At 50.9% G+C, this 26,316-nt stretch overlaps 1 protein-coding gene across 1 annotated transcript in view; it reads left to right on the plus strand.

The window, feature by feature from the left end:
* The first annotated feature begins 514 nt into the window (after positions 1 to 514).
* Positions 515 to 26,316, plus strand: part of Adgra1 (adhesion G protein-coupled receptor A1) — a 35,494-nt gene continuing 9,692 nt past the window's right edge. Inside the window, exons 1-6 of the mRNA XM_021637823.2 lie at positions 515 to 1,150; positions 1,633 to 1,829; positions 6,386 to 6,969; positions 12,364 to 12,491; positions 14,089 to 14,212; positions 18,182 to 18,327. Coding sequence (XP_021493498.1) covers positions 6,958 to 6,969; positions 12,364 to 12,491; positions 14,089 to 14,212; positions 18,182 to 18,327 — 410 coding nt within the window. The 5' untranslated portion in view covers positions 515 to 1,150; positions 1,633 to 1,829; positions 6,386 to 6,957. The remainder of the gene's footprint in view (positions 1,151 to 1,632; positions 1,830 to 6,385; positions 6,970 to 12,363; positions 12,492 to 14,088; positions 14,213 to 18,181; positions 18,328 to 26,316) is intronic.

The following is a 26,316-nucleotide window of genomic DNA, read 5'->3' on the forward strand; positions in this document are numbered from 1 at the left end:
CCTTAACCTGGCCCTCCTGTCAGGCCTCCAGCCTGGGCCAGGCTGTCCTGCAACAGCTGAGACCCTGTGCTCTGGCCTCTGGCACACACCTCTGTACACTTTCCTTCTCCGGGCTCAGTTCTTTGGCTCAGGTCGGGAGAAAGGGGACAGCATTGGGGTTAGGGAAGACACTTTCTGCCCAGCCAGGCCCTGTCCACAGGCAGGACCAGCCCTGCTGACTCATGATCAGATGGTCTTCACCTCAGTTTCAGCATATTTGGATTTGAGAAATATTTTAATACAGGAATTGCGAAGATTCTTCCAAAAATCAATTTCCGTTTTCACCTTCCCGTTCCTGGAGCCCTCAACAGACAGGGCTCTCTTCTAAAAAAAAAAGACGAAATAACATCATCCTGGGGGAAATTTGGGGGGAAATGCTTTAATGTGAGTTGTCTGTAGCTGTTGGAAGCAAGCAGCAAACGCTGGTCGGTTGTCTCTTTAAATCGACTCTGCAGTGTGACGGGCAGCGGGGCCGCCAGGCTGGGAAGAACCATTCCCGCTCTGCCGCAGGGAGCCAGGGCACGGCGCTGCCGCGGTCCGCGCCTCCCCCAGTCCCCATGGTTACAGCTCCTGCTTCCCGGCCGGTCCTTCATTCCCCTGGCTGTTGCTGCAGAAATCAGGCGCGCAGGCGGCTGGCGTCCCCCAACCCAGAGCTGGAAACTGCCTGCAGAGTGCGCATTGGATGCCTGCTCTTCTCCGCTCTTCTCGGCTCTGACTCACTCCCTCCGGGTGCAGAGCTCTGTCCCCAGCGCAGTGCTCTGGCCACTGCCAGTCGCCAGGCTGCAGCCCTGCAATCTGTTGATAACTCCACTCACAAGCTCCCGTCTAATGCCTTTCGTCATAGAAAGCTGTCCCCTAGCACAAGGGACATGCCACATCTCGCCTATGAGAAGCGTGAGACCTGTGCCTCTCCAGCTGCCTTTACCAAAATAGGTGAGAAGTTGGTTGGCTTCCTCCTGGTGTCTGAGAAGGGAAGGGAAGGAGTTGCGCTTGTGGCCAAGCTTCTGGCCGGCCACGGTATCCACTCATAAGGGCCATTGCTGGAGCAGAAACGCTGGAAGGGGTTCGACCACTCGTGCCGTTGGGAAAGGTGGATTCTGAATAACTTTGGGTAAGTCTGGGTCTTGAAGCCCTAGCAAGACCATATAGTTCCAGCACAGGCAAGAATGTCCACGTAGGAGACGCCAGCCCTCAAGGTCTGGCTTCTGCCTGCCGGGTCTGCCCGGGGAACTGAGAGATTTGTTCAGGTTTATTTGATTTTCTTGATTTAAATTGACAGCGTTGGTCTGGCTTGTGCAGCCTGAAATAACCAAGTTGTGTTCTTATGTCGGGGTGATGAGCAAAGACTACTTTAGGGATGGTTCCTGGCTGCCAGGAGCCAGGTTTCCTCCCAAGTCCCAAAGCTCAGCTTGTCACCTCTACGGATGCCTCATTTGGAGTCTGAGCCAGGGACTCCAACAGGCTGTCCAGGCTGATAGGAGCCAGAAAAGGGCAACCCTGGGAAGGGACTGAGGGCTGAGTACATCTGGGTACTGACCTGTAACGGGCTAGGAGAACCCTCCCTTGCCCTCTGACCATGCACTGTCTTTGCAGGTGGGTCAGCCTGCAGGTCCTCGTTCATCCTGTCCCAGTCACTCTGAGGGAGCCTTCCCAGGAACTCCACTGTGACTCTGTTTGGGACTTGACCTTCCAGATGGCCATGGAGGCTAGAGGGGAGAAGGGCGCAACATAGTGGTCGCTGCCAGCAACCCTGCCGGTGCTCTTGCCTCCCTAACTCTGCAGGGCTCATGGTGAGTACACAAAGCAAGGGGCCAAACCCCTGCCATTCACACTTGACCGAGGGCTAACACCTCCGTTGGGCGGAGAAGGCCTGGGCAGGAAAAGTAAGTTAGGGGTGGTTAGGCAGTTAGCCACTGTCCAGCATGTGCTGGGTCCTGGGGTGGAAGAGCTCTATGGGGGTGGTGCTGAGGGCAGCAGGGTCTGGCTGCCCTGGGTCTCTGGCTGCCTGCCAGGGTCTGTCTGCTCACTGGCTCACTTGGTGCTGTTCATACTAATTAGCTGCAGGCACACGGCAATGTCGAATCATTTAATCAACAGAGTGGCATCCATCCACGGGGCTCTTGTCCATGCCTGGGAAACCTTGTCTAGTCCTAGATTAGGTTCCCTCCCATTCAGGGGGGTCTCAGTCAGGTCACCAGGCCCATCCCACTGTCCCTGCTCTTCAGAAAGTCAGGTGGCTTCAGCAGCTACGGCTACAACGAGAGGAGGAGGGGTGCTTATCTCCCCTAGAAAGGGGTAAGGACAGTGTGGTCAGTGGGTTGGAACAGTGTCCAAGATATGGTGGGGCCTTTCCTGAAGGCTCCCAGAAGCTTTTATTGTGGTCGCTGCCTATTGGCCTCCAGAAAGGCTGACACCCGAGTAAATAATGTATTGTGTATGCTCCTAAGGGACAGCTGACAGGGGCAGCTCGAACTGGGGTGCGTGCTGAGAATGCCAATGACCACCAGGATAACATGTCGGTAGCCAAGACATGGGCATAGGTGCCTTGGTGCAGACCTGTGTGTCTGCCTAGTAAGGAGCGTTCTGTCTGAGTCACTGCTCTCTTGCTTCTTGCTCCATACAAAATGCCCAAGAAGAGGGACCCCTGATACCCAAATCCTCATCACTTCATCATTGTTGGCTGAGGCAAAGGCTGTGTCCATGTTCTCTCCTGACCCCAGCAAGGTTACCTATTTCAGCACTGGCAGCTCTCAAAGGAGAGCAGTCTGGGCTCAAGGGTCTTTTGGCTTCTGACTCTGTCTCCTACTGCCCCCAGGTGCCACACCCAACATGGCTGTCAGCCCTAAGTTGGAATGGTTTGTGGCTTTCATTCTCAAATGCAGGATGTTTGCAAAATGGAAACCTGCCCTTGGCAGATGATAGGTAAACTGATTGGAGCTTCAGAAGGCATGTGTGGCTGCAGCGCCCACCCTGTGGGACCTGCTGGGCAGAATTTATCTGCCTAGCTCAGCCCTGCCTCTTCCAACTCCTTAAAATCCCCTGGCTCTCACCCACACTCACCTCCTTATGCTAGACGTGCCTGCCCTCTGCCCGCTTTCGCCTCCATGTGCAGGACTCACAGCAGTTGCCAACAGCCCTGTGGAGATCACAGTTCCATACAAGGGCAGTGCCAGACTTCAGCAGCCCAAGGCTGCCCATTCACGAGCCCACACTGTAAATGCCTCCCTGGCAACTTGGCCTGGAGCCTGTGGACTTTCAGTTGTTTTATTACTGTCAACTGATAGTTTGCAGATGAAAAGTATCTGAGAAATAGACACAGTATGGGTGGCCCACCTAGGTGCCATACCTTCTGCATATCTACGGGCTGTGGAGAGGGTGCAGGATGATTCACCTGGGACCCAGGGGCTCTGGTCAGTGGTTCTGAGATGCTTGGCCTTGGCTGAGGCACCATAGCTACCTGCATCGTGCCTCCTAGAACCTCGCCAACACAAGTCTAGCAGCGAGCCACCTTCCTTCTCCAGGGCTTATGGCACAGCTAGTGGTCTTCTGAACCAGGTACCAGGGCTTAAAAGAGGACTGGATTCGAGCCTCCTTCACTTAGGCCACGTCACGCTCTTCTTCCTAAACATTAGTCCTGTCTGAGTCCCCCTGTGCCCAAGTCCAATATGTGAAGCCGGGGCCATCCTTCTCGGGGCATCTGGGTCATGGCGGATGACACACTCCGAGGCAAACTAGCTTGTTTCCACAGTAGGCACCTCTGCTTGATTCTAGCAGACACCCAGACATGGACGGCTTTGCCCTCTGTCACCCGTGATTCTCACAGTTAGCACCAAGAAAGCACACTCTCAGAGAGAACAAAGTGGCACCTGTGAATGACAGGGAGCGTTGTCGAGCGTCTGCCTTCTCTCTGCTGGTCCTTGAGAGCATCCGAATTTAGTGGAATTACAAAGGCACTTTCCGCTTGCAGAGCTCTCGTTTTCTGGCAACCAGGGGTGGGGAACTAAACAAGACAGACTGATGTGACAGACATGTGGTGTGGGACGGGGTGTCGTGGGGTGTGTGATACAGAACAGGGGCTGTAGAACGAGGTGGGGTCGGGCATGGGGTGTGGGGTGGGGTGGCACAGAAGACATGCCGTAGAACGTACGGAATAAGGCGGTGCGGCACGTAATGCGTGGCGTGGAGCGCATGGTACACGCGTGAGGAATGGAGTGTGCCGTGTGGGGGGTGTGTTGCAGGTGTGTGTCATGGCACGTAAGGCATAGGCTGCGTGGTGTGGAATGAGTGACGTAGAGAGGGCGGTGTTGGAGGTGTGTGGCACGCATGAGGTGCTGGACAGCGTGGTGTGGGATTTCGGTAAAGATGGACAGCGTGGGGTGAATCTGTAGGGTGGGTGGGTGCTGCAGGGTGGCACGGAGCGGCGCGATACAGAAGGTGTGGTACGGGATGTGTGCTGCAGGCTAGGGTGCTGCGGAATGTGTGGCGTGGGGTGTGGGGCACGCGATACACGTGTGCAGCGTGGGGTGGATGGCATGAATGGTATCACATGAAGTGTGTGGTCTGGGATGGGTGGGGTGGGTGTGCACTGTGGAATGCATGGTGCCGGTGTGTGATACGCGATGGTGCCGTGGTGTGAGCCGGCGGGGAGGTCATACTGATCACCTCAAAATCCCGGAGGCTGAGGCAAGGGAACGGACATGCGTCTGAGGCCAGCCTGGGCTACATACATGGCAAGTCCTTGTCCCAAAAGCTAAGGGATGGTGTGGTGTAGAGTGTTATTGAGCGAGGCGGCGGTCATTCAGATGGCGTGGAGAATTGCGTGGAGAGAGGAAATGGCCACGAATGAGCCGCTCTTGTACGCTGGGGTAGTGTGGAGTTACCCCATGTGACATAACATAGGATAGAATGGGGGTGGTATGGAATGACACGGTGAGGAATACGGAGTCGCGTACCGTGGGCTTTTGTGGGATGGGATGACACAGTGTGGTTTAAGGTGACATGCCTTGGCATAGCGTGGTTTAGGACGGACTGGAGGAAGACAGCACGGAGCAGGCTGGGAAGGATTAAGATGGCACTGGATGGCATTCTGGAGCGGCATGGCGATGAAGCCCGTGGCTGGGATACGGTGGTTAGCGCACTGCTGGATGATGTGGCGTGGGGTGACAGTGCTGAATGCTGCCGTGTGGGGACGTGTGATACGGGTTAGCGCGGCGTGGGGTATCCTGGTGTGGAATGCTGCTACCGTGCGGTGTCGGCTCCTGGCTCCCTGTAATTGTAATATTTGAGCCGAGCTGATCAGGCGCTGCTCCTCTGTGTTGGTTGTGGCCACGCCATGGCTTTGCATTGCTCTGAGCACCATAAACAGCAGTAGCAACCATGGCGGCTGGAGCTTTTACAGAGAACCCTGTTAGGCCTCACTTAAGAGGTCCCTAGGCTTACCTCACTGCCACAGTTTGTTAGCCACACTTGGCAGGGACACAAGGCCTTGCCCAGCCCCTGCCTGGGGTCAAAGATCCCAAAACATGATATGTTTGCAACACCCTTTGTGTCTGCTATCTACGTTCAAAAAAAGACAGGAGAGAGGACTGAAGATCCACAAACGCCTAAAAGAACCGAGTTCGATCCCCAGAGCCACATTAAAGTGAAAGGAGAGAAGCGACCTCACAAAATTCTTTGGCCTCCTCTCAGGATCCACAGCCTGCACTTACCCGACCCACCAACCCACCCATACACACACACACACACACACACTTACACACACACACACACATACACACACACACACACACACACACACACACTGATAATAATCAATTAAATCAAAAAGATATACTTTAAAGTGCCAAAGGCACAGGAGAGATATATAAAGGGTAAGACCTCAACCCCTGGCTCTGCAGCTCTATGGAGCCCAGACAACCCCCAAGGCACTGCCTTCCTCTCCACAGTGCCTGAGGGCCACAAGGTAGCGGCGGGGTGCACTACTTTCAGGTGCACAGGAAAAGCTTTGCCTGTGTGCAATCAGCTCTGGGACCGTGGGTGAGGGGATTTCTGTAGCCCTAAGCTATGAAAAGCATGTGAATCCAAATGTGATGGGTTCCTTTCAGCCTGGTCTGGCTGTGGCACTTGGGTGCCAGCAAATGGCCTAGCCCTGCCTCCCCTTACAGGCACGTGGAAGATTGCTGCGTTGATGAGCGGCTCCGAGCTTCTGCTTGCAGAGTGTGTTGGGGTTTGTGTTTGTGTGAGTGTGTGTGTGTGTGTGTGTGTGTGTGTTATTGTTGTTTTCTGCTTTTGATTTTTGTTTTATTTGGTTTGGTTTGTTTGTCTTTTTCTTTTTGTTCATTCCAAGGTCTACATGCCTAGAAACGTCTCAGAGCTACCTCTCTATCAGATAGAGCTTTTCCGATCTCAACATTCCCCTCAACTATCCACACTAAGAAGGCAGCTACCAGCCCAGAAGGAAATCTCCATAACACTCTTCAAAATGCCTTTCTTCAAATCTCTTCATGATTTCACCACCCCATATATCTCTCTAAAAAGAAAATCACAGCAAACCAGATTCATGTAACATCCAGCTGGTGTTTTGAGAAACTGAGTGACTTACCTTCTGCTTTTCCCGTGGAAGGCTGATCCATCGATAAGATCCAGTTACCACTGAAAAGACAGGCAAGGAAATGCATCGGGCTCTATCGAAACCAGCCTGGGTTGGCCCAGAACCAGAGAAGCAGGCAGCACCGAGAAGAACAAGAAGAGTAACTATGCCGAGCACAGTGACTCAACACTGGTGACTCCAGAACTTGAGAAGCTGAGGCAGCGACAGAGTGAGACCCTGTCACAAAACAAAACCAAACAAAACCACAGATGGAGACGAGGAAGACTACCCAGGAAGACTAAGTGGAAGGAAGAACCAAGGCTGAGGAGATGACTCAGTGGGTAAGAAAACTTGCTATGTAAACACAAGAACCTGAGTTCAAACCCATCACTCATGTAAAAAAATAAAATAAAATCAGGCATAGCCTCATGCTCCTGTAACCCCAACCAAGGCAGGAGCATTGTCAGAGCTAGCTGACCATGGGGCTAGCTCCAGTTTCAGTGAGAGACTGTCTTAAAGGAATAAGGCAGAAAGTGGTGAAGCAGCCTCCTCTGGCTTCTGCACACACACTTCTTCATGTACATGTATGCTTACAACACACGCATACGCCACAACACACACGTACACACAGTCACACACACATTCACATACAGAGCCACAAATAAATTAATAAAAGGGAGGGAAGGAAAGAAGAGAGTAAGGAAGGAGGGAGGGAGGGAAGGAGCAAACGAACCAGAAGAGGAGCCAGAAAGACCCAGTTGCTCCTTCTATTCAAAGTTTCCAGGTCAGGGAGCAATGTGCCTTCAGACCTGGCAGCCCCGGGTTCAAATGATTTCTTTTTCCACTTGTCGTTGTCACCAAGAGCTTTCATATTATTTAATTGAACTCTCTTCCCCCTTCCCTCCTTTCTTCTTGTCCTGTGTAGCTTCCTGACTCCTTCCATTGGCAGAACAAGCCAAAACATCAACTAATATAAAATGAACATGTGAAAGGAAGCCATGACTTAAGACAGGATACCGGTTAGTGCATGTTAGGGCAGAAGTCTTAGTCACTGCTGGGAAGAGACACCATGACCACGGCAATGCACTGGGGGCTGGCTTACAGTTTCAGAATTTTAATCTGTTATCATCATGGCAGGGAACGTGACAACAGGCAAGCCTGGCTAAGAGCCACATCCTGATCCATGGGAGACAGTGGGCTTGGCATGGGATTTCGAAACCTCAAAGCCCAGCCCATGACATACTTCCTTCAGTAAGGCCATACCTCCTAATCCTTCTAAATCTTTCAAATATGCCACTTGCTGGTGACTAAGCATTCATGAGCCTGTGCGGGCCACTCTTATTCAAACCACCATAGTGGGAATATTTATAGGACTGTTGACTGAGCAGCTGGCTTTATGGGAAAAGGACTCTTGAATTTTCCAGGGGGTACAGACATGTCCAAATTGGCTTCTGAAACAATCATTCTACCCTGCAGGCAACATAAGCAGTCTGTCCCCTGGAGCTTAGATGCCTAGGGGCAGCCTTTGTCTCCCACTGAAATTCACCCTGCTTCTGGGAGTTCTCTGAGATGGCCCTTCCCCCATTACTGAATCCACAAGTTCTTTTCCTGCTGATAGCATCACCCAACAGTTCTGGGGAGTAAGTAGGAAGTGTGACCCTGTGGTCAATGAGCAGAAAAGGGAAACAACTCTGGAGGCTCCCGGGCTGCTGGTGTGGGTTTTCACTAGGTCTTCATTCTGACAGTTCAGTATTCATACTCTCATCAGAGAATGGAGGAGACTTCCAGGCATCGGGGCGCCACCTCTTTTCTCCCCTGACTTGGTTATGTTCAGATCTGTGACAGAGCAGTGGGTGTATCTGTATCACTGTAACGAGATGATAATGAGCTCAGCATCCTCTGGAGTGTCAACATGACCTCCACATCAAACCTCGCTGACGTGGGGTTCCTGTGGAACATGTGTGGTAACTGGGTAGCTGGCAGCCAGGAGCATGTGGTTATCAGCATGTTAGCTGTAATTTGTGGGGGCAAGTGACAGCTGGCTGGACAACAGGCTTTAGTCATTTGAGAGCTCTTATGTAGTGACCTGGGAGCCAAGCCCTGCTCACCATCACTGCTCTGAAGAATGCTCTGACTCCACAGCCGCAGAGGCACTGTCCTCAAGCCAGGGAGCTTTTGCCTGACCCCATGTCAGATCACTGGAATCTTGCCCAAGGAACATTTGCACAGTAGACTCCTTGAGAGGAACTTGCCCATGTGTGAACTTTAAAATATGAAATGCATCTCCATTTTGCATTGCCTACTTTGAATTTTAAATGTCACCTCTAAAAATGCAGAAAGGCACACTGCTCATCATTCTGATACAAGTAAGCAGGAAGCCAAACCAAACCCCATTTCTTACCAGGCTCGTTGGTCATTCCCTGGGTCATCCTGTCCCTAGTCTCTGAAGTCTGTCTTCATAGGTGACTACACCCCCTCTGGTCCTGGTCCCCAAGCTTACATAGCCACCAAAGGGTTGGAGGCCCCCCTATAAATATCCAGCTAAGAATGAGCCCCTCAGCCCAAGGCTGTGTGACACTATCTGGACAGCATCCTAAAAAATAAATTAATAAATAAATAAAATCAGTGGAGAGAAAGCTGGCTCTCTGAGCATTCTGCCTGCCACATGAAAACAATTCTTTCTTTTTCCCCCAAGACAGGGTTTCTCTGTGTAACAGAGCCCTGGCTGACTTGGACTTGCTTTGTAGACCAAGCTAGCCTTGAACTAACAGAGATCCCCCTGCCTCTGCCTCCCCAAGTGCTGGGATCAAAAGTGTGTGCCGCCACACCCGGCTGACAGTTCTACTTTCTTATTTGGCCTCCCATGAGGCTCTGTTATATGAACTTAAGCTGCAGATAGGAGTATCCAAATTCGGCTGTTCCTGTAGGGCCTGGGGATGGATGTGGAACACTGCTCCCAACTCAGAACATCAGGGACACTGCAGCACTGCTCTGGCTATAGCTGAGCCCTCTGCCCTCTATGGCTGTCCCCAGATCCTTCCATCACAAGAGGCTGATACCATCAGGGACGCAAGTCCCTGTGACACCCTCATACCCCATATACACTGCAACAGTGACCATAAGGAGGGCTGTGGAAGACTTGTAAGTCACAGCCCTTCGCTCTAGAGTTTTAATTCCAGGAAAGGGACATAAATGTAAGAGAAGGACTCTGTGCTTGGTAGCTCACCTGCACTTTTTCTCTCATGCTCTCTCTCTTATTTGCTCTCATATTCTCTCTCTCTTCCTCTTCCTCTCCTCTCTCCTTTCTCCCTCTCCTCCCCCCTCTCTCTCTCGGTGTGTGTGTGTGCGCGCGCGCGCGCGTGTGTGTGTCTTCCCCTCACTAGCAACAATAGTCAAAATCCTAAGATTCCCATGAAGAAACCCATGTACAAAGGAATGTGGAGATGCCACTTGGGCACAGTTGACCCCACAGTTCTTAGAGCACCATGGGGTACTCCACCTCGCAGTAGCACAGGCTCATCAGGTGCATGGGTCTCCTGATCTCACCAGGAAGCATGCTCTCCATGACTCAGGAATTGGCTTCTGTCTGACAGGAAGCAGCTGGGCCGAGACAAACTGAATAATGGCCTTGATGCTCACAGGGGCCACAGAGTGTCCTCTGTCACCCCATGGCAAATTCCCTGCAGCCAGATGTCAACGAAGGACGTGTGAGCTCCCATGCAGACCAAGTTTCCTGGAGGAAGCAGCTCTCTACTGAGTCTGAGATCTTCCACTTAGCACACTACAGGAAGCATCTGCAGTTTCGAAGTCAGAGGCACTCAGGATATCTCAGAGACAGGGTTTCTCTGTGTAGCCTTGGCTGTCCTGAACTTGGTTTATACACTGGACTGGAACTCACAAAGATATGCCTGCCTCTGCCTTCCTGAGTGAAGGGATTACAGGCATGCACCACCACACCCAGCTTCACTCAGGAGATTTTTTAAAAAATAATTTATTTGCTTTTATTTTATGTGGATTAGTGTAAAGATGTCAGATTCCTGGAGTTACAGACTGTTGTAACTTCCATGTGGGTGCTGGGAATTGAACCTGAGTCTTTTGGTGGTCTCTGGCCATGTTCCTAAAAATACCTATGGACAAATTTCTTAAGTATGCTACATAACTGAGTTGAGCCACCAGACTAGGCTCTGGATGTCCAGGAAAAAGGAGCGGTTGAGGACATACTCCTTGGGGAAAGAGTGCACCCCTTTCTCACCCCCTTCAGAATCTCCTAGTCCATTGCAAGTGCCTTGTCCTCACTCAGGCACAGACTCCTGCAATTGTTGCCTGGCCAGCACTTCTTGGGGCAAAGATGCTGGGTAGGGCATTCTTGCTTAGCTGGGCCTCCCCGAAGATATCCAGACTGCAGATTTCCCTTCCCAGGGCCTTGGGCCAAGTGTGGGAAGTTCCTTGGTCAGGGGATAGGATATGAGAGTCCCCAGTAGAGGGCAGTAAATGTACCTTCACTAGGGTTAACTTTACGACGTCTCGTTAGGAAATCATAACCTGGGATGGACACAGGCTACGTGGCACCCCATCCCTTGAGCCCCATGTCTTCCAGAGAGTTGTTCATGTGCTACCCATGTCCATACCTACGCCTCAGCCTTCTGCCCAACACCAGCTATGGCCCAGAAGTGTGATGGGAATGAGGACACTGTGGGCCTTATCTCTGTCATCCTCTGACCAGGTGTCTCTTCAAGGTCTAACAGTGATTGACTCCCGGTGCCCCAAACACAGTGGCAAAGACACCCACCCCAGGCCCCCAAGGATTTTTAACCCAGACATCCCTTCCTCTGTGTTTTGACCTACCCCAGGAAAGCAATGCTTTCGTTTGACCTGTGACCTTGAACCCTTTCCTCCAGTTCTGATACACAGTAAAGTGGGAGAAGCCAGAAAAGGTCCTGAAGCCATACCTATTGTTCATAACAACTTTTCTCTCTCCATCTTCTCAGGTTCACACTGCTAAGACCTGCTGAAATATGGTGGAGAGTCCCCCAGGGAGCCATTTAAAAGCATTATGTCAATGAGTGTGGGGTGCGGAAGTGGGTTGGGAGGCTGAATGTTCTATAGCGTCTCTGAAGGCAGCAGGCACACCTGCAGTGAAAGCGGGTGCCTGCCTGTCTGCCCAGAGCCAGTGACATGGATAGAAAGAAGGCCAGGGGCCTATATGGGCACTGGGGAAATGCTACCTCTGAGAGCTGCTCCCATGGGAAGATGCTCTCAGCTGAGCAGCCCTAGGCAGATACCAACCCCAGGTGGGCTCCTAGGATACTATGCCCTACACCCTGCATGAATAGCCACAGAACAGAGTCCCTCACTGCTACCAGCCTGACCCCTCCTGGGCCACCTCAAAAATCATATAAAGAATCCCAGCCACCCACTAGTTAGGAGAATGGGGATATCTCTGACACAGACTATGTTGCCTGATTTTTTTATCGCTTCCCCCTGGTGGGACTTCCCTACCAAGCCACAAGGGAGGAAGATGAACTCAGTCCTCATGTGAATAGATGAGCTGGGGTGTCTGTGTAGGGGGCTCCCCTATTCTAAGCCATAGGGGAGAGGGGATGCGGGAGGGAGGGTGAGACTGAGAAGAGAGGAGGGAAGGGCCTATGACCAAGCTGTAAATTGAATTAATTAATTAATTTTAAAAAGAAGAATCCTGGTCATATCAGTCACTCAAGTCTCTGCTTCCTTTCCAGGATTTAAAGACTGTCCTCTCCCTGCCCCAGTACCCAGGGGAGTTCCTGCACCCCGTGGTGTATGCCTGCACAGCGGTCATGCTCCTGTGCCTCCTTGCCTCCGTCATCACCTACATCCTGCATCAGAGGTAAGGAAGCGCACCCCAACCTACCCAGAACAGTGGCCACAAGGACACAGTGCTGTGGAAACACAATCCTTCTATCCGGGGTCTCTGATCTTCTAGTATTATTATTATTATTATTATTATTATTATTATTATTATTATTTCTTTATTTATATTTTATGTGTATGAGTGTTTTGCCTACATGTATGTATGTGTTCTGTATATGTGCCTGGTGCCCAAGGAAGCCAGTAGAGGGTGCCTGGTCCCCTATAACTGGAGTTAAGGATGCTTATAAGCCACCATGTGGATGCTGAAAAACAAACCAGAGTCCCCTGAAAAACAGCAAGTGTTCTTAATGGCTGAGCCGTCTCTCTAGCCCTCACTGACCTTTCTTAACATCAGCCTCTGTGTTCCTGTAAAACTGTGTGAAATAAATCCGTCCCACAATGGAAGTACATGGGTTCCAGTATCCTAAGAGACCATGGTCAGGCTTACAGAGTCCTTGAAGACCCTCTCTATGGTGACTTTTTAATCTAAGGAGGGTCTTCTAGACAGAGGTCTACTTCTGAGCTTGTTTCTGGCTGCTTGTGTCTTGGAATGGGGATGTGTGTGTTTCTGTGTGCTTGAATCCCTAGAAGATGCACTAGGATACAGGAGGAGGAGATCCCAGGCATAGTGACAACCAAACCCATAATCAAAATTACAAGCCAAGCTTAGGCCCAGGCTATAGGCAGTCACAAGCAAAGGCTTGGTATATCAAGACCACTGTTATAGGAGAGGCTTGGCCCAAACTTTTCTTAGGCTATTTTAGTAGCTCTAACCACTTGCCACAGAGTGGCTGGTTAATAGCAATGGCTAGGATAGAAATTGTTTCTTCATAGTTCTAAAAATTGGAAGTCAAGAGCAAGGGTACTGAGCAGGTTTGGTGTCTGAGAACTCACGTCTTCATTCATGGATGGTCCTCTCTCTCCGTCTCTCTCTTTCTCTCTCTCTCAGTCCTCCAGTGGTATAAAGAAAAGAGCAAACCATAGGGGTCTCTTTGATAAGGGCACTAAACTCTGCCCCAGCATCCATTTCCTAATACCATCACGCTGACCGTTAAGTCTCAACAGAGATTTTGAAAAGAACACCCAAAACACAGAAGCTGTAGGAGGAGACTTAGACAGGCACACGGTCATGATGCAGTTAGAGTCACAGGCTGAGCCATGCTGGTCCTGCCCTAACTGGCTAGGCTGAGCCTAGACATGCTGGTGACCGTGGACCAAAGGCAATCAAACTTTTGGTCACACAAACTGGCCTTCTCTATGTATCAGGCATCTACTCAGAGAGAGAAGACGCTGTCCCAGAAACCAGGAGCTTGACTTCCCCCTCTGAGACCCTAGACAGCCCAGACCCTGTCATATGGGTAGAAACTCTGCAAAGACCTTTCCAAGCATTGCCCCTGTGGAAACCCACAGAGGTGGACGAGGCTCAGTTGTCTATCTTTCTCATAGTGTGGTCCCTTGGATGGGTTGCTCCCAGTCCTACTAAGAGCCTACTGTTCCCACCATGGACAAGTGTGGTACTTCCAGGCTCTCCTCTGACCCAGTGGTTTTTAATGTGGAATCTCTGTTTTCCACAGTGCCATCCGGATAAGCCGGAAAGGCCGGCATGCGCTCCTCAACTTCTGCTTCCACGCAGCTCTGACCTTCACCGTGTTTGCTGGTGGCATCAATCGCACCAAACACCCGATCCTGTGCCAAGCGGTGAGTGCTGCCTTCCCTGTGCTAAAAAAACAAAAGCGTGCTTGCCAGCTTCCTCATCACAGCGGAGATATATGTTAATTTGCTTATAAAATAATACCTTAGTGTTTGCTCAGCTGTTGCTCCCAAAGGGAAGAGTGAGGTTTCTATAGTGGGTCTCCATTATATAATCCTACTCCATCTGAATCAGGGTGTTTCACCCAACATTTGGCCATTTGAAATGATTTTATTTTTTTTACTAGAGCAGCTTGTCTAAGGACTAGTGGACCACATACCCAGACAGCTACTGCCCAGCAAATGGTGATCTTCATAAGAATGGGGGCATGATGTCCCTCCCAAAGACCAGTGTGTGAAGCAGGACCCTGAGGTGGGCTGAGTGAGACCTTTTAGTGCTGACCTCATCTTGCCAGCAGATCTGTCAGTCATAGGTGCCAATGGCAGATGAGGCTGTATCCCACATGAAACAGGCAGAACATCCCGGCATCTCTGCTCTCTCCTAGGGAAAGGGGAGCTTTGAAGCACCAATCATGGGAAAGAATAGTACAAACCACAAGGCAGATCATCTTCACATATGTGGCCTGGTTTGCCTGGCTTAAACCAGGAAATAGAAGTGACCTGTGGCCCATGGTTAAGATGATGCTGGAGAGACCCCTTTCAAAGCCAAGCCTAGGACTGTCCTTTTGGGTTGTGGCTCTGAGTTAAGGAGATCATGTTGGTCCTTCTCCACAGATAAGCTCTATAAGTGAGGCCAGGCAGGGACACAGGACCCAGAGCAACTTATCAAAAACCTTGGTCGTTTCTGTCATTTCATAGCCAACAACTTCCCATCACCATGGGTCCTCAGGTATCCCTAACTGTTGTAAATTCAGCAAATAGCTACTGGCAGCTGCAGAAATGACCCCAGCCAACCTGAGGACTGCTTGACCTACATTAATGACAAGTGACACTTTAGCACTTCCCTGGCATCTCCCATGACCTGTCCTCCTGCATGGGTAGCTAGCTGTAGGCAAGGCTTAGCCTGAAGATCAATGGGTAAAAGGCTGTTCCCAGAGCAGCCTGGCTAAAAGAACACACCCTCCTCCATTCCCGGTCCTACCCAGACCCACCTAGCTCGGGCAGGCTTAAACTGACCCAGCCACTATTACTGTTTCCCTACACTGATGCCATTTGAGGACCAGAGTGTTCTGTGAGTATGATGCCCACACCTCAAAGACACCCACCACTCATGCTCTGATCCCCTGAGCACCAAAGGTACATGACTGTGTGACACACCCAACCCCAGGAAGCCAGGTCATTACCCTAACCCTGGGCCAGACAAGCAGAAGAGGCGGTACAGCACACCTGAATGGAAGGGAGGGAAGACAGTTTCCTCCATCACTGCCTCTGTTAAGCTGGAAACTGCCACAGTGAGAGCTAGGAAATCCCACTAACTCCTGCTATAAAGGCCTGCCCAGAAGCCATGGAAAAGGCAATTGAGTGGGTCGTTATCTTTATGTCTTCACTCTGCCACCAAGTGCTACGGAGCTGGGGCCTGCTGGCCACACACACAGTCATTAAGAATCATCTTAGTGCCTCCATGAAATCCAGCACTGGTCCCAGGCTCAGGCCAGCCCCATGAAGCCCCAGGGAGCCAGGTACCCATGGCATTCCAGAATTCCACTGGAGCAGGACCTGGAAGAGAGGTTTGGTAGATGGGGACAAATGGGCCTGGAAATATCCTCTGAGCTAAGATCTGTAAGGGTCATGTTCAGATGCCTTAGTGACAACACTGGGACTCCTGATGATGGACAGGTCCCTGTGTGCTGGAGTAGGGTGGACTGCAGCAAACAGACACCTCCTGGTCTCCTGGGCTTTCCCTGAGATGGCCAGCCTCTATTCATCCCTCTCTTGGCAGCATACCTGCCAGGCACAGGCAGTGTCAGGGGTGTGGGACCAGTGGAAACACATATTGCCAGGCTATGTTGAGAGAAGCAGACTAAGGGCCAAACCAGCCACAAGGCAGGTGAGGTTTTGAAGACACCGAACTGCTGCAAGGGCAGGAGAGTGGGCAGGGGGAGAACTCAGGATAAACAATAACTAAAGGGTAGGGGGTGAAGTTCCCACAAAACACCCCAGGTGACAACCTCCCCCACACCAGGACATTTTTCAACATCGCCATGCCTATAAGCAGAAGTGAGGGTGTCTATTGCTTCTGAGGCCTCCGTGAGCCAGAGGCCAGGCTCGTTTTAACCAGTAGCCTGGCAGGTCAGAAGCTAGCCTGGCTCACTCAGCACATCTGCTAAGAGGGAGATACCTGAGGGGAGCAGGTTAAAGTCTAGTCCACTGAAAGCCGGATGTGTCCCCACTCTGACTAGCAACCAGGTGACTGAGTACGGGAGTCCCAGCCCCTCCCCATCCAAGCTCAGCATCATCACAGAACAACCAGGAGAAGTGGTCCAGAGCTCTGGATAGCTGGCAAGAACAGACAGTTGTCATGGCAACAGAAAGATGACCGTGAGTCTCATTAAAGTACTAAGTGACATCATAAACAAAGCAGACGGCTGCCGTTAGTCCCACATAATGAATGTGCGTCAGTGCTGGCCCTGGGTCCGGAAGCAAGGGAGGGTGTCCTGGCGGCTTCTTCCTTTCAATAGCACATGCTGTCTGGAAGCCAAGCGGCATCCCTTGACCTCCCTACACATTCTGCCTCCAGTTGGTGTTTAAGAGACAAAGCCTGCCTTTGTACACCTTCTCCTGCTCCCTGATCATACAGCCTGGAGGAGACCCAGCTTAAGGGAGGAAACAGACAGTCCTCCTCTCCCTCTCTCCTCCCAGTAGTGCTCCCACCCAATGCAGGGCCCTAGACCACTGTCTCAAGGCTGAAAATCAGAAGCCCCTCTGAGGGTGAGTCTGACGTTTCTGTTTGTACGTGACAATGAGAGCCACACTGCAGACCTTCCTCCAAGTTATGGCTGCCCTCCCCTTTTCTGGTTGCCTTTGCATTGAACTCTTAGATGACAGACAGTTCTTGCCACCGTGCCTCAGGGCCTCCTACTCTCATCCAGGAGAGGTGACCCGGTGTGGCTGGGGTGTCCAAGTGGCCCATCTTACCTGAGCAGTAGCAAAGCCCAGAAAAGGCGGAACTCACAGGACATGCTGCGCTGTATCTACAAAGCCATCTGAAACTATAAACAGTTCTTCAATCTCTCTAACCCCCACCTGCCTCAAATCCTCATCAATTATTATAGCGTTTGCTCATAAGTAAAAATTGAACTCTGGATTTGATAAATCATTATAATGGTGCGATGTTAGCTTTATTCAGGAAATCTCTGTATTCCTTAAACATTTATGTCCTTTCCGATTATAGCAATATTTTACTTGTCATTTCAAAATGTCAGGTTAGTACCTCAAAGGTAGCCTTATTTTATGGAATCAGATGGAGATGAAGCAGTGCAGAATGCATAATTAGCTAGCGTAAAAGTGCTGGCTGGGACCAGCTCCAGCGGCTGTTTCCATAGCAATGAGTCACTGTGACGTGAAAGGGTGGGTTATGAGAGCCTCATCCCTGAGGTGCCTTTCCTTAAATTCAATGCTACGTTGAATGCATGTTGGGAGCCTTGCTGTGAAGCTGTGTCTGCCTTCCACTTGGGGTGCCCAGAGTGGGGCCAGGGTTCACAGGACCAGAACCCATACGTCAGGATGGCACAGACATCCTGCAGAGGGCAGCGGGGGCAGGGGGAAACCAGTATGCAAACCCCCAAGCTTCCCACAGGCACACACACACGGCAAATAGTTGTCCCTGACACATTACCTACCTGTCCTCCTACTGGACTCACTTTTTTTTTTTTTATTGTCCCTAAAGAGTTGCAAAGTAGCTGCCAGGGTTCAGCACACACATAGCCCAGAAAGTTTGGGCTGCGCACAAGGAGTCCGCTGTGCTGTGCTGGGGCAGGTGGCTGGAGGAGGTGGCTGGCTGACATTCTCCCCTCCCAGGTGGGCATTGCACTGCACTATTCTACGCTTTCTACCATGCTGTGGATCGGGGTGACTGCCAGGAACATCTACAAACAGGTGACCAAGAAGGCCCTGCCATGCCCCGGTGTGGACCAGCCACCGTACGCCAAGCAGCCCTTGCTCAGGTATCCGAGAATGCTCACGGGCCCCTCCACCACCTGAGCCCATGAAATCCATGGGCCTGGACATACTGCTTATGTTTTCTGCAAACCTTCCTCACCAGGCTCCAGGCCTGCATACGTATCCTAGGGGCTGGACAGAGGTAGGAGGTGGCACAGTAATGATGAGGATGGGTGTGAGGGGTCTGGGGTCAGGAACTGGGAGACACTGTGCTAAATAGGGAAACCAGGAGTAGCGTGGGGGAGTAGAGCAAAGTCCTGGGGTAAGATGGGTTCAGCCATGGGGGTGAGGCTAATATAGGGACAGAGACCTAAGGTAGGCCTGGGGAAGCTTGAAGGACAGAGCACTGCCCATGGCATCTCTGGCTGCAGAGTGGCTAGTCTGTGTCCCTATATTGCATGGGCCACAGAGCTGCCAAGTTCCTGGCAGAAGGCACTCATGCACCCTGGGGTAAACACATCTGGCAACTGGGCAATTGTGGCTCTGGTTTACTTCCTGGTCTTGGTGACACTAAGGCATCTGCCTTTAGCTAATAGAAAACCTTCGCACATTCTATCACTAACTTCATGGTCACAATGCACTGGCCTGTTGGGAAAGGAGGCTCTGTTCAAGCTATGTCCACTACCCCTTCTCCTTGGAGAGAATTTTCAGCAGATCTGGAACCATGGGTATTCTGGCACCATGGAAACAGCCTTTGAGGGCAAAGGCAGGGAGACAGTTGCTTCTGTCTTACCGGGGTCAGAGACAGAGAAACTACAGAACTACCCCACCTAGGAAGTGTCAGGGGCCCTCCCACTTCCCTTGGAAAACAGCTGTGCTGCAAAGCAACTGAAAGTTACTTTGGATGAGAATATGACTGTAACCATAGTAGACAGCAGTCGGCAATAGGAGCCCTGTGGGCTTTGTCACTTGCTCAAGACCAACACTACAGTCGGCAAAATCCAGACTCAGAGTAGCTTGCCTAGGAGACCCTGGGTATAGGCGCCACCCTCTATAAAGCAGGCCTTGCCTATCCTGTAAGCCACTGAGGTTCCACAAGCCTGAGGGTCCTGTCAGGACCTGATGGTGCTAGGACAGCCCGTGGCCTGGACCCCAGGCCAGTAGCGTGTCTGACTCTTCCTGCCTCCCCCAGCCCCTTCCCTCATGGCTAGCTTACATGTAGCTTGATATACGTACTCCCTCTAAGGCACACTGTGCATATGCATCTGTAGGCGTATGCCCTCTGTGTACGAATGGGAACACCCATCCCACAGGTACATAACTCCTGTAGATGCACGTTGTCTATACATGCATTTGTGTGGCCTCTGCAGATTCACACTCTCTGCAGGATAACGTCATTCGGAGGGCAGATTCAGGCATTACAAGGGGTGTCATCCTCCACTAAGGGCCTGCTTCCCTCTGGCTGATGTCTGGCCTGACCTGGGGCTGGTAAGGGAATTGCTGTGCCTGACCCTTCTCAGAGAGGCTAAGGAGGAAGCAGGGAGCCTTTCATCTCAGACCCCACGGTGGGGCCTCTGACACTTGATCTTCATTGTTAACATGACTGCACTGAGAGAGTCCCAAGACCAGAAAAATACATCTGGGTGTGTCTATGAAGGCAACTCCAGAGATGGCTGGAGAGATAATGCAGGAAAAGCCCGCCTTGAATCTGAGCAGCAGCATCCAATTAGGCCGGGGCCCAAATGGAATACAATGAGGAGAGGAAGACACCAGCCAGCATGTACAAACCTCATGCTTCCTGGGAGGGTACATCTATATTTGGCTGCCATAGCCCATGGATTCCAGACTCCATCTTCTTTAGAATTTGAACATTCTCATAGCAGTGACTCTTCAGGGAGCTTCCATGCTTTCAGCCTCACTCTGAGGCATCACTGGTCCCTCTTGTTCTAAGGCTTCCAGCTTCTTGAACTAAGCCTGTAAGGGGTCGTCTTCCTCTCCAGCATGCAGACTGCCATTGTTGGGCTGCCGAGCCTTGATTGTGTGGGCCAATCTAGCGAATCTCTTTTTGTATTGCTATCAAACACAATAACCTTAAGTATATACATATATGCATACATCCTATCGGTTCTGTTGCTCTAGAGAACACTGATTGATGCGCCCTCCATCTCTGGCCCCACAGCCTCTAACATGCCCTCCTTAATTAGTCCAGCATGTCACTCAGGTGTCACTCCCTGGGACATCACAATGGGCATTTTTCTGAGTTTGCATCCTGCCCGCAGCCCCAGAAACAAAAGCACACATCGACATCCACTGAAATCAATTCCAGATGTCTAGGAGCTGCACAGTCCCAGAAAAGAAGAGCTCCCAAAGTCCCACCAGCTGCATGTCCTGCCTAACCGCTCTCTGGACATAATACTTGCATCCCTTCTCATAGGACCCTGCACCACCACAGGCAGAACAGCCAAATCCCGTGGGTGCAGCTGATGAGCTGTTTCCTATATGCTAAGGCCACGTGGCCAGCCTAGCCTGCAGGTTTCCAAGGAAAGTACTAACAGAACTGTCTGCATGGGCTTCTGGGGGATCCCAGGACACGCTGTTGGAGCTTTCCACATTTCCAGCAACCCTCCCTTCCTTGGAGCAACACTTCAGTCTCAGTGTTCTAACACACTCCCTGCTCACCTTGGGGGGCACGCACCCACCTTGGAGAAACTTTGAAAAAAAGAAGGTTCACAAGACTTAGACAATGGATATTGTGCAAGCCTGAGACCCTCTGTGTGAGTTCCGGGTATAATGTCATTGGGTGACAAAACGAGGACAGAGGGTTCTAGCTCCCTAGAGCCCCCTCATGTGTGTTAGGGCTGCTTCAAGGAAAGAGGGATCCACTGAGGTCCAGCAGAGAGAAAATGAGGGGGCCTCATTGTCAAGGTTGAAACCAAGTATTTTCTTCTCAACGGTGATGGAGGTTGGTGGTTTCCATGACAACAACAACAAAAGTCTAGACTCTCAGTGGGGTTTCTGTGACTTTAAGATAGTGTTTCACCTGGTCTCATCTCCCCTCACATCTCAAGATGTGCATTTGAGTATGTACACATGTGTGCACTCTCACAGAAGATTAAGGGAACACCCTGAGCAACCCATGTTCAGCCAAGCCTTCAGAGAATGGTCCCAGGTATGTGGAGAAGCAGCAACCCAGATCTCTTCCTCAATAGCAGGGTGGATGCTCAGACATGGAGCTTATGTCACAGACGCCAAGTCATCAGAGGCCAAAACTCAGTGCAAGGACAGGTCAGGTACTCACACAAGCTCGTAGCTCTGGCCTTGGGCAGTCTGTCAGGTCCTTTCAGTTCAGCCTGCAGTGAGAATGATATGGCCTGCAGGTCATGTAAAGAAGCATTGTCATTTTCACAGGGATGAGTCTACAGACACAGCCTCCTTTCTGTGTAAGGAAATCTTTGATTTCCCCAGAATCTCCTGTAGTCTGCAACACAGAAGATAGGGCCTCCTTGTTTACACTGTTTAAAGTTTTTTTTTTCCTTTTAAATATTGCCATAGCCAGGTGTGGCAGCTCATGCCTATACTACTGGCACTCAGGAGGCCAAAGCAAAGGGATTCTCACAAAGTTCAGGACCAACTTGGAGTACATAGTGAGTTCCAAGCCAGCAGGGATGACAGAGTGAGACTTTGATTCAAAATTAAAAAAAAAAAAAGTTACTATTAACATAAATTGTTATATTCTCAATTTTTATTTCTAGTCACCCCCATGCTTGCCTATAGAAATACAACAGTTTCAGTGTGTGGATCCTGTGTTCCAAAGGTTTTTGGTTAATTCTCAGAAGTTGTGTACATGTAATGATTGTGTGCCTAAGGACAGAGTTGCTTCTCCCATGCCAGTCTGTAAGCCTGTCTTTCCTTCTGTCTGTCTAACTGCTCTGGCCTAGCCTCCAAGTCAGTACTGGTCTTATCTCCCCTCTTAGTGCCAGGTTTATTGAGCATTTTAAAGAACCAGCTGTTGGTGTATCCCCCCCTCTCTTTCTCTCTCTCTCTTTCTGTTTTGTCATCTCTGCTCTGTCCTTCCTTCTGTGTGAACAGGTTTGGTTTGCCCTTTTTCATTCTTCCTAGTTCCTAAGCCATGTGAAATCATAGGATTAATCTTTAATTAAAGTGACTTTTTCATAGCTGTAAGTTTTTCTGCATGTGGCATTGCCAGGTCCCAAAGGCATATTGTATGGTTTTTCTCTCATTTTAAAATAAGTCTCTAGTTTTCCTTGTGGTTCCTTTCTTGATCTTCGGTTACTAAAAGAGTGTGTGGTTTAATATTCACATGTCCTTAGATATTAGAAGACAGGAGAAACAATTCCACTGTGGCCTAGCTTAATGAATCAGCAAGCTTATTGGGGTCACTTGCAGAATAATAGGTGAGGTAGGGGTTGCTTACAGGAACATGGGTGACTCAAAGGCAAGTATGTCACCAAAGCACACCCAAGCATGAGTGAGGGCTCAGAAGAGAAAGCTCTTAGAAAGCTCTTAGAAAGAACTCTCTAAACGATTGCAACTTAGCTCAGCCTGTTTGGAGTCTCCCCAGCAACTGTTACTGCTTATATAGCCTGTGAATCTTGTAAGTCACAAGAACTTCCTGAGCCTTGCAGGAGATGGAATGCTGAGCCATATTGTGAGATGGAATGGACCATTTAAAAACACACACACACATACACACACACAATGGTATACAGGAGAAAAACATGATAAAAACAACAATGAAATAATCCCAGTCATTTTGGAAGAGGGAACCTCAATTGAGAGAGTACCCCCCACTAGACTGCCCTGTGGGGAAGCCTGCAGTGCGTTTTCTTGGTTGATGATTGATGGGGTAAGGGCAGCCCACTATGGGCGGTGCGACCTCTGGGCTTGTAGTGCAGGGTAAGAAGGCAAGCTGAACACGTCACGAGGAAAGGCCAGGAAGTAGCCCTCCTCCATGGTTTCTCCACCAGCTCCTGCCTCCAGGTTCCCTCTTCTAAAATGATTCCAGGTGGTGTCAAGTTGACGGAAAAGTACCACCACACGAGCCCACGGAGGACGACAGAGTAGGAGGACAAAGCTTCCTTTGGGAGCTCCAACACGTCACTGGTTAGACTCTTCTTTTTCTTCTTCTCCCAAGCATATGGGATGAATGTGAGATGAGTGTGCGGGGATGTGTGGCCTACAGGCGGGAGGAGCTTCCATGCCTGTCTAGCCCCTAGTCCCCCTGGCCTGATTTTAGAATGCCCCTTGTCTGTGGTTTGCCGCCAAAGTTTACAACCCTTGTACTGGTGTGTCTGAACCTAGGCTGGGAATCTTGGGAATTATTTTATTTGTATCATGTTTCTCTCTTGCACATCATTCTTTATAGTCCATTATGTAACCATCCACAATATGGCTCACCGTTCCATCTCACTGTACAAGATGGATTTATACAGTACTGTGGTTGCTCAAGCCCTGCTGCTTCCCATATTCTCGGGCTTCCTGGTCCCGCCTCCCTTTCCATATGAACTTCTATGTCCGAAGGCTAGCCTTTTGAGGCCCTCTCTTCCTCTCCCTTTGATATACTGGGATCTGACTAGGGCTTCATTGAAACTCAGCTTCCATCTTCCATTCCGGAAGCTGTCACTGGGAAAGGAGGGGGCCTGACACCAAGCTAGACAATTCAAGCTGCATCTGCCCTTTGTCCAGTAGGCTGATGACTCATAAGAGGCCCAGAGTTGTTAGGTGCCCTATTGGCCAAGGCTGAAACCCTCAGAGGACAGAAGCCTCCCTTCAGAGGAAGCTCTGCATTATCAAAAAGTGATGCTAGGGTGACATGACATGAGAGAAAGTTCTGGACAAGAATGTGTCTGGAGCCTCCTCGGGACAAGCCAGGAATCAGACCCCAGTGAAGAGACTGTGACCGTCAGCTACTACTCAGGGCAGCCAGGACAGGTGGGTGCCTGGGAAGAGGACAGGGCAGGCACTGGTGCAAAGGTCCGTGGCCCAGACAGCTGTCATTGAGTGAGGGAGGGCTCTACAACAGTCCAGCCTCCTGCCTGGTGATGGATGCAAATGCAGCAAGCAGAGCCTTGGCCTGGTGGAGAGGCGCCTTTGGCGGCCTCTGACACCCTCTGCTGACAGAGCCTGACACTGCAGGCAAGCCAGGAAGGAGGGCAAGGCGGAAGCTGCAGCTGTGGTGTGAGCTTGGAGCTGGAACTCTGCAGGGAAGGAGCAGCCTTCCCAGCCACCGATTGTGAATAACATCTCCCCTCTGCATAGACGACAGCGACATTGGAAGAACCGGTTTCCCAGGACAAGCTCTGCAGCACTGCAAAGGCAGCAGTGGACAGGGCTGAGTGACCCTGGTGGGAGTCACAGCAGTCTCCAATCTCCAAGTAATAACTGAAACGCAGAAGCACTATTTCTCTCCGACTCCTCTGGGTTTTGAGGCTCTGAGGAAAACCATAGATTTGCCTTGAATAGAGCAAACCTGTCATTCTTGTCACGTTGCTGCCAGGCGTCTGCAACGTCACGGGGTACCTTGTGTCTGGAACCTCTAGATAGCATGGGGAATGTGACTACTTTCCCATTCAGAATGGGGTCTCGGGCTAGCCTATGTTCAGAACCAGGGTGTCAGCTCAACAGGCTCTAGACGGCCAGGCACTGGCTGGCCTCCAGTACCCAGCAGGAAGCCCTGGACAGAGCCTGTCTTGGGTGGATCTCCAAGCACAGCTCGCTCATGAGTTTTCCTACTGCTGTTATGAACAAGAGTGATCTTCCATCACCGAGTTGCCCACTAGTGTGCACCATTACACAGCATGGTGCCTCCCACATGCTAGAAATCCCACATGGATAAAGCCCAGTTATCCTCCCCTTGGCTTTCTAAGATTGCAATCTGAAAGTTTTTTGCGGATTTCCTTCCACACCCAGCCGGAACAACTCCCCGCTTTCTGGCTTTGGTTCAGCCCTTCCCTCAGCTGGTGGCCAGACTTATTCTGTGATAGCGTCACACAAATGGGGCCACTTCCTGGCAAGCCATCTTCCCTAGCCCTAACGTGCTAGCTCAGTGCAGGCTCACGTTTAGCCTTAGAGAAAGCACTGAAAGCCACACACCCTACAGAGCCCCCGTAGCTGGTCTTCAGCAGTGCCTAATTTCACCAGGGAATGTAAGGAGCCTGTGCCACCCGTTAGCAGCCACTGCGTGGAGGTACTGTCTGGCTCTATGGGGTCAGTGAGGTTGGATCCACCTTTGTGGAAAGACCGTCATGTATACAGGACAGTGGTGTGGCAGAACAGATTCTCTGGGTGGGAGGGGAGGTATGTGGAACACTGTAGAGGTGGAAGCTTGGCATGGATGAGGCAAGCAGCTGGAGAAAGGCCTGGACAAGTACTGCAAAAGATCTCGCCAGGGTAAGGGGCTGAGCCATGAGGACTATAGGCTTCTTATACATGCTGCTCAGTGGCCTCTGAGGTCTTTGTCATTTGGCTGAAAACACTACCTTACTATTCCCTAAGAACAACCCTGACATTTTCTCATCAAGGCCTTTGTGAGGAGAGAGTGGCTGTTCTATCTATAGGAGATGCGGGGCTAAGCCCATGCTGGCCAGGGGCCATGGGGAGATCCACCCCAGACAGGCTTGTCCACAGCTTGCTGTTGGCCACTAGAGGGATGCCAGTGCCTGGTTCTCTGGAGCCAGCTGATTGACATCATACACAGAGACTCTGCTCTTTCTCTGGTTGGTGGAGGCACAGAAAGTCCCTGTTCTAAACATAGGGAAGCCTGAGACCTCATTCTGAATGGGAGGGAATTCACATTCCCTGTGATATCTAGAGGTTTCAGCCACAAGGTACCCCCAGATGTGCAGACTCTTGGCAGCCATGAGGCAAGAAATATAGTCTCCTTTGCAAGCCCCAGGACCCAGGGGAGTCAAAGAGAATTAGTGCCCCAAAGTGCCTCTTAGTTATTACTTGGAGTTTGGAGGCTTCTGTGGATGCCACCAGGGTCACTCAGCCCTGTCCACTGCTGCCTTTGCAGTGCTGCAGAGCTTGTCCTG

The sequence above is a fragment of the Meriones unguiculatus genome, chromosome 1, assembly GCF_030254825.1.
Source record: "Meriones unguiculatus strain TT.TT164.6M chromosome 1, Bangor_MerUng_6.1, whole genome shotgun sequence".
Lineage (NCBI taxonomy): Eukaryota > Metazoa > Chordata > Mammalia > Rodentia > Muridae > Meriones > Meriones unguiculatus.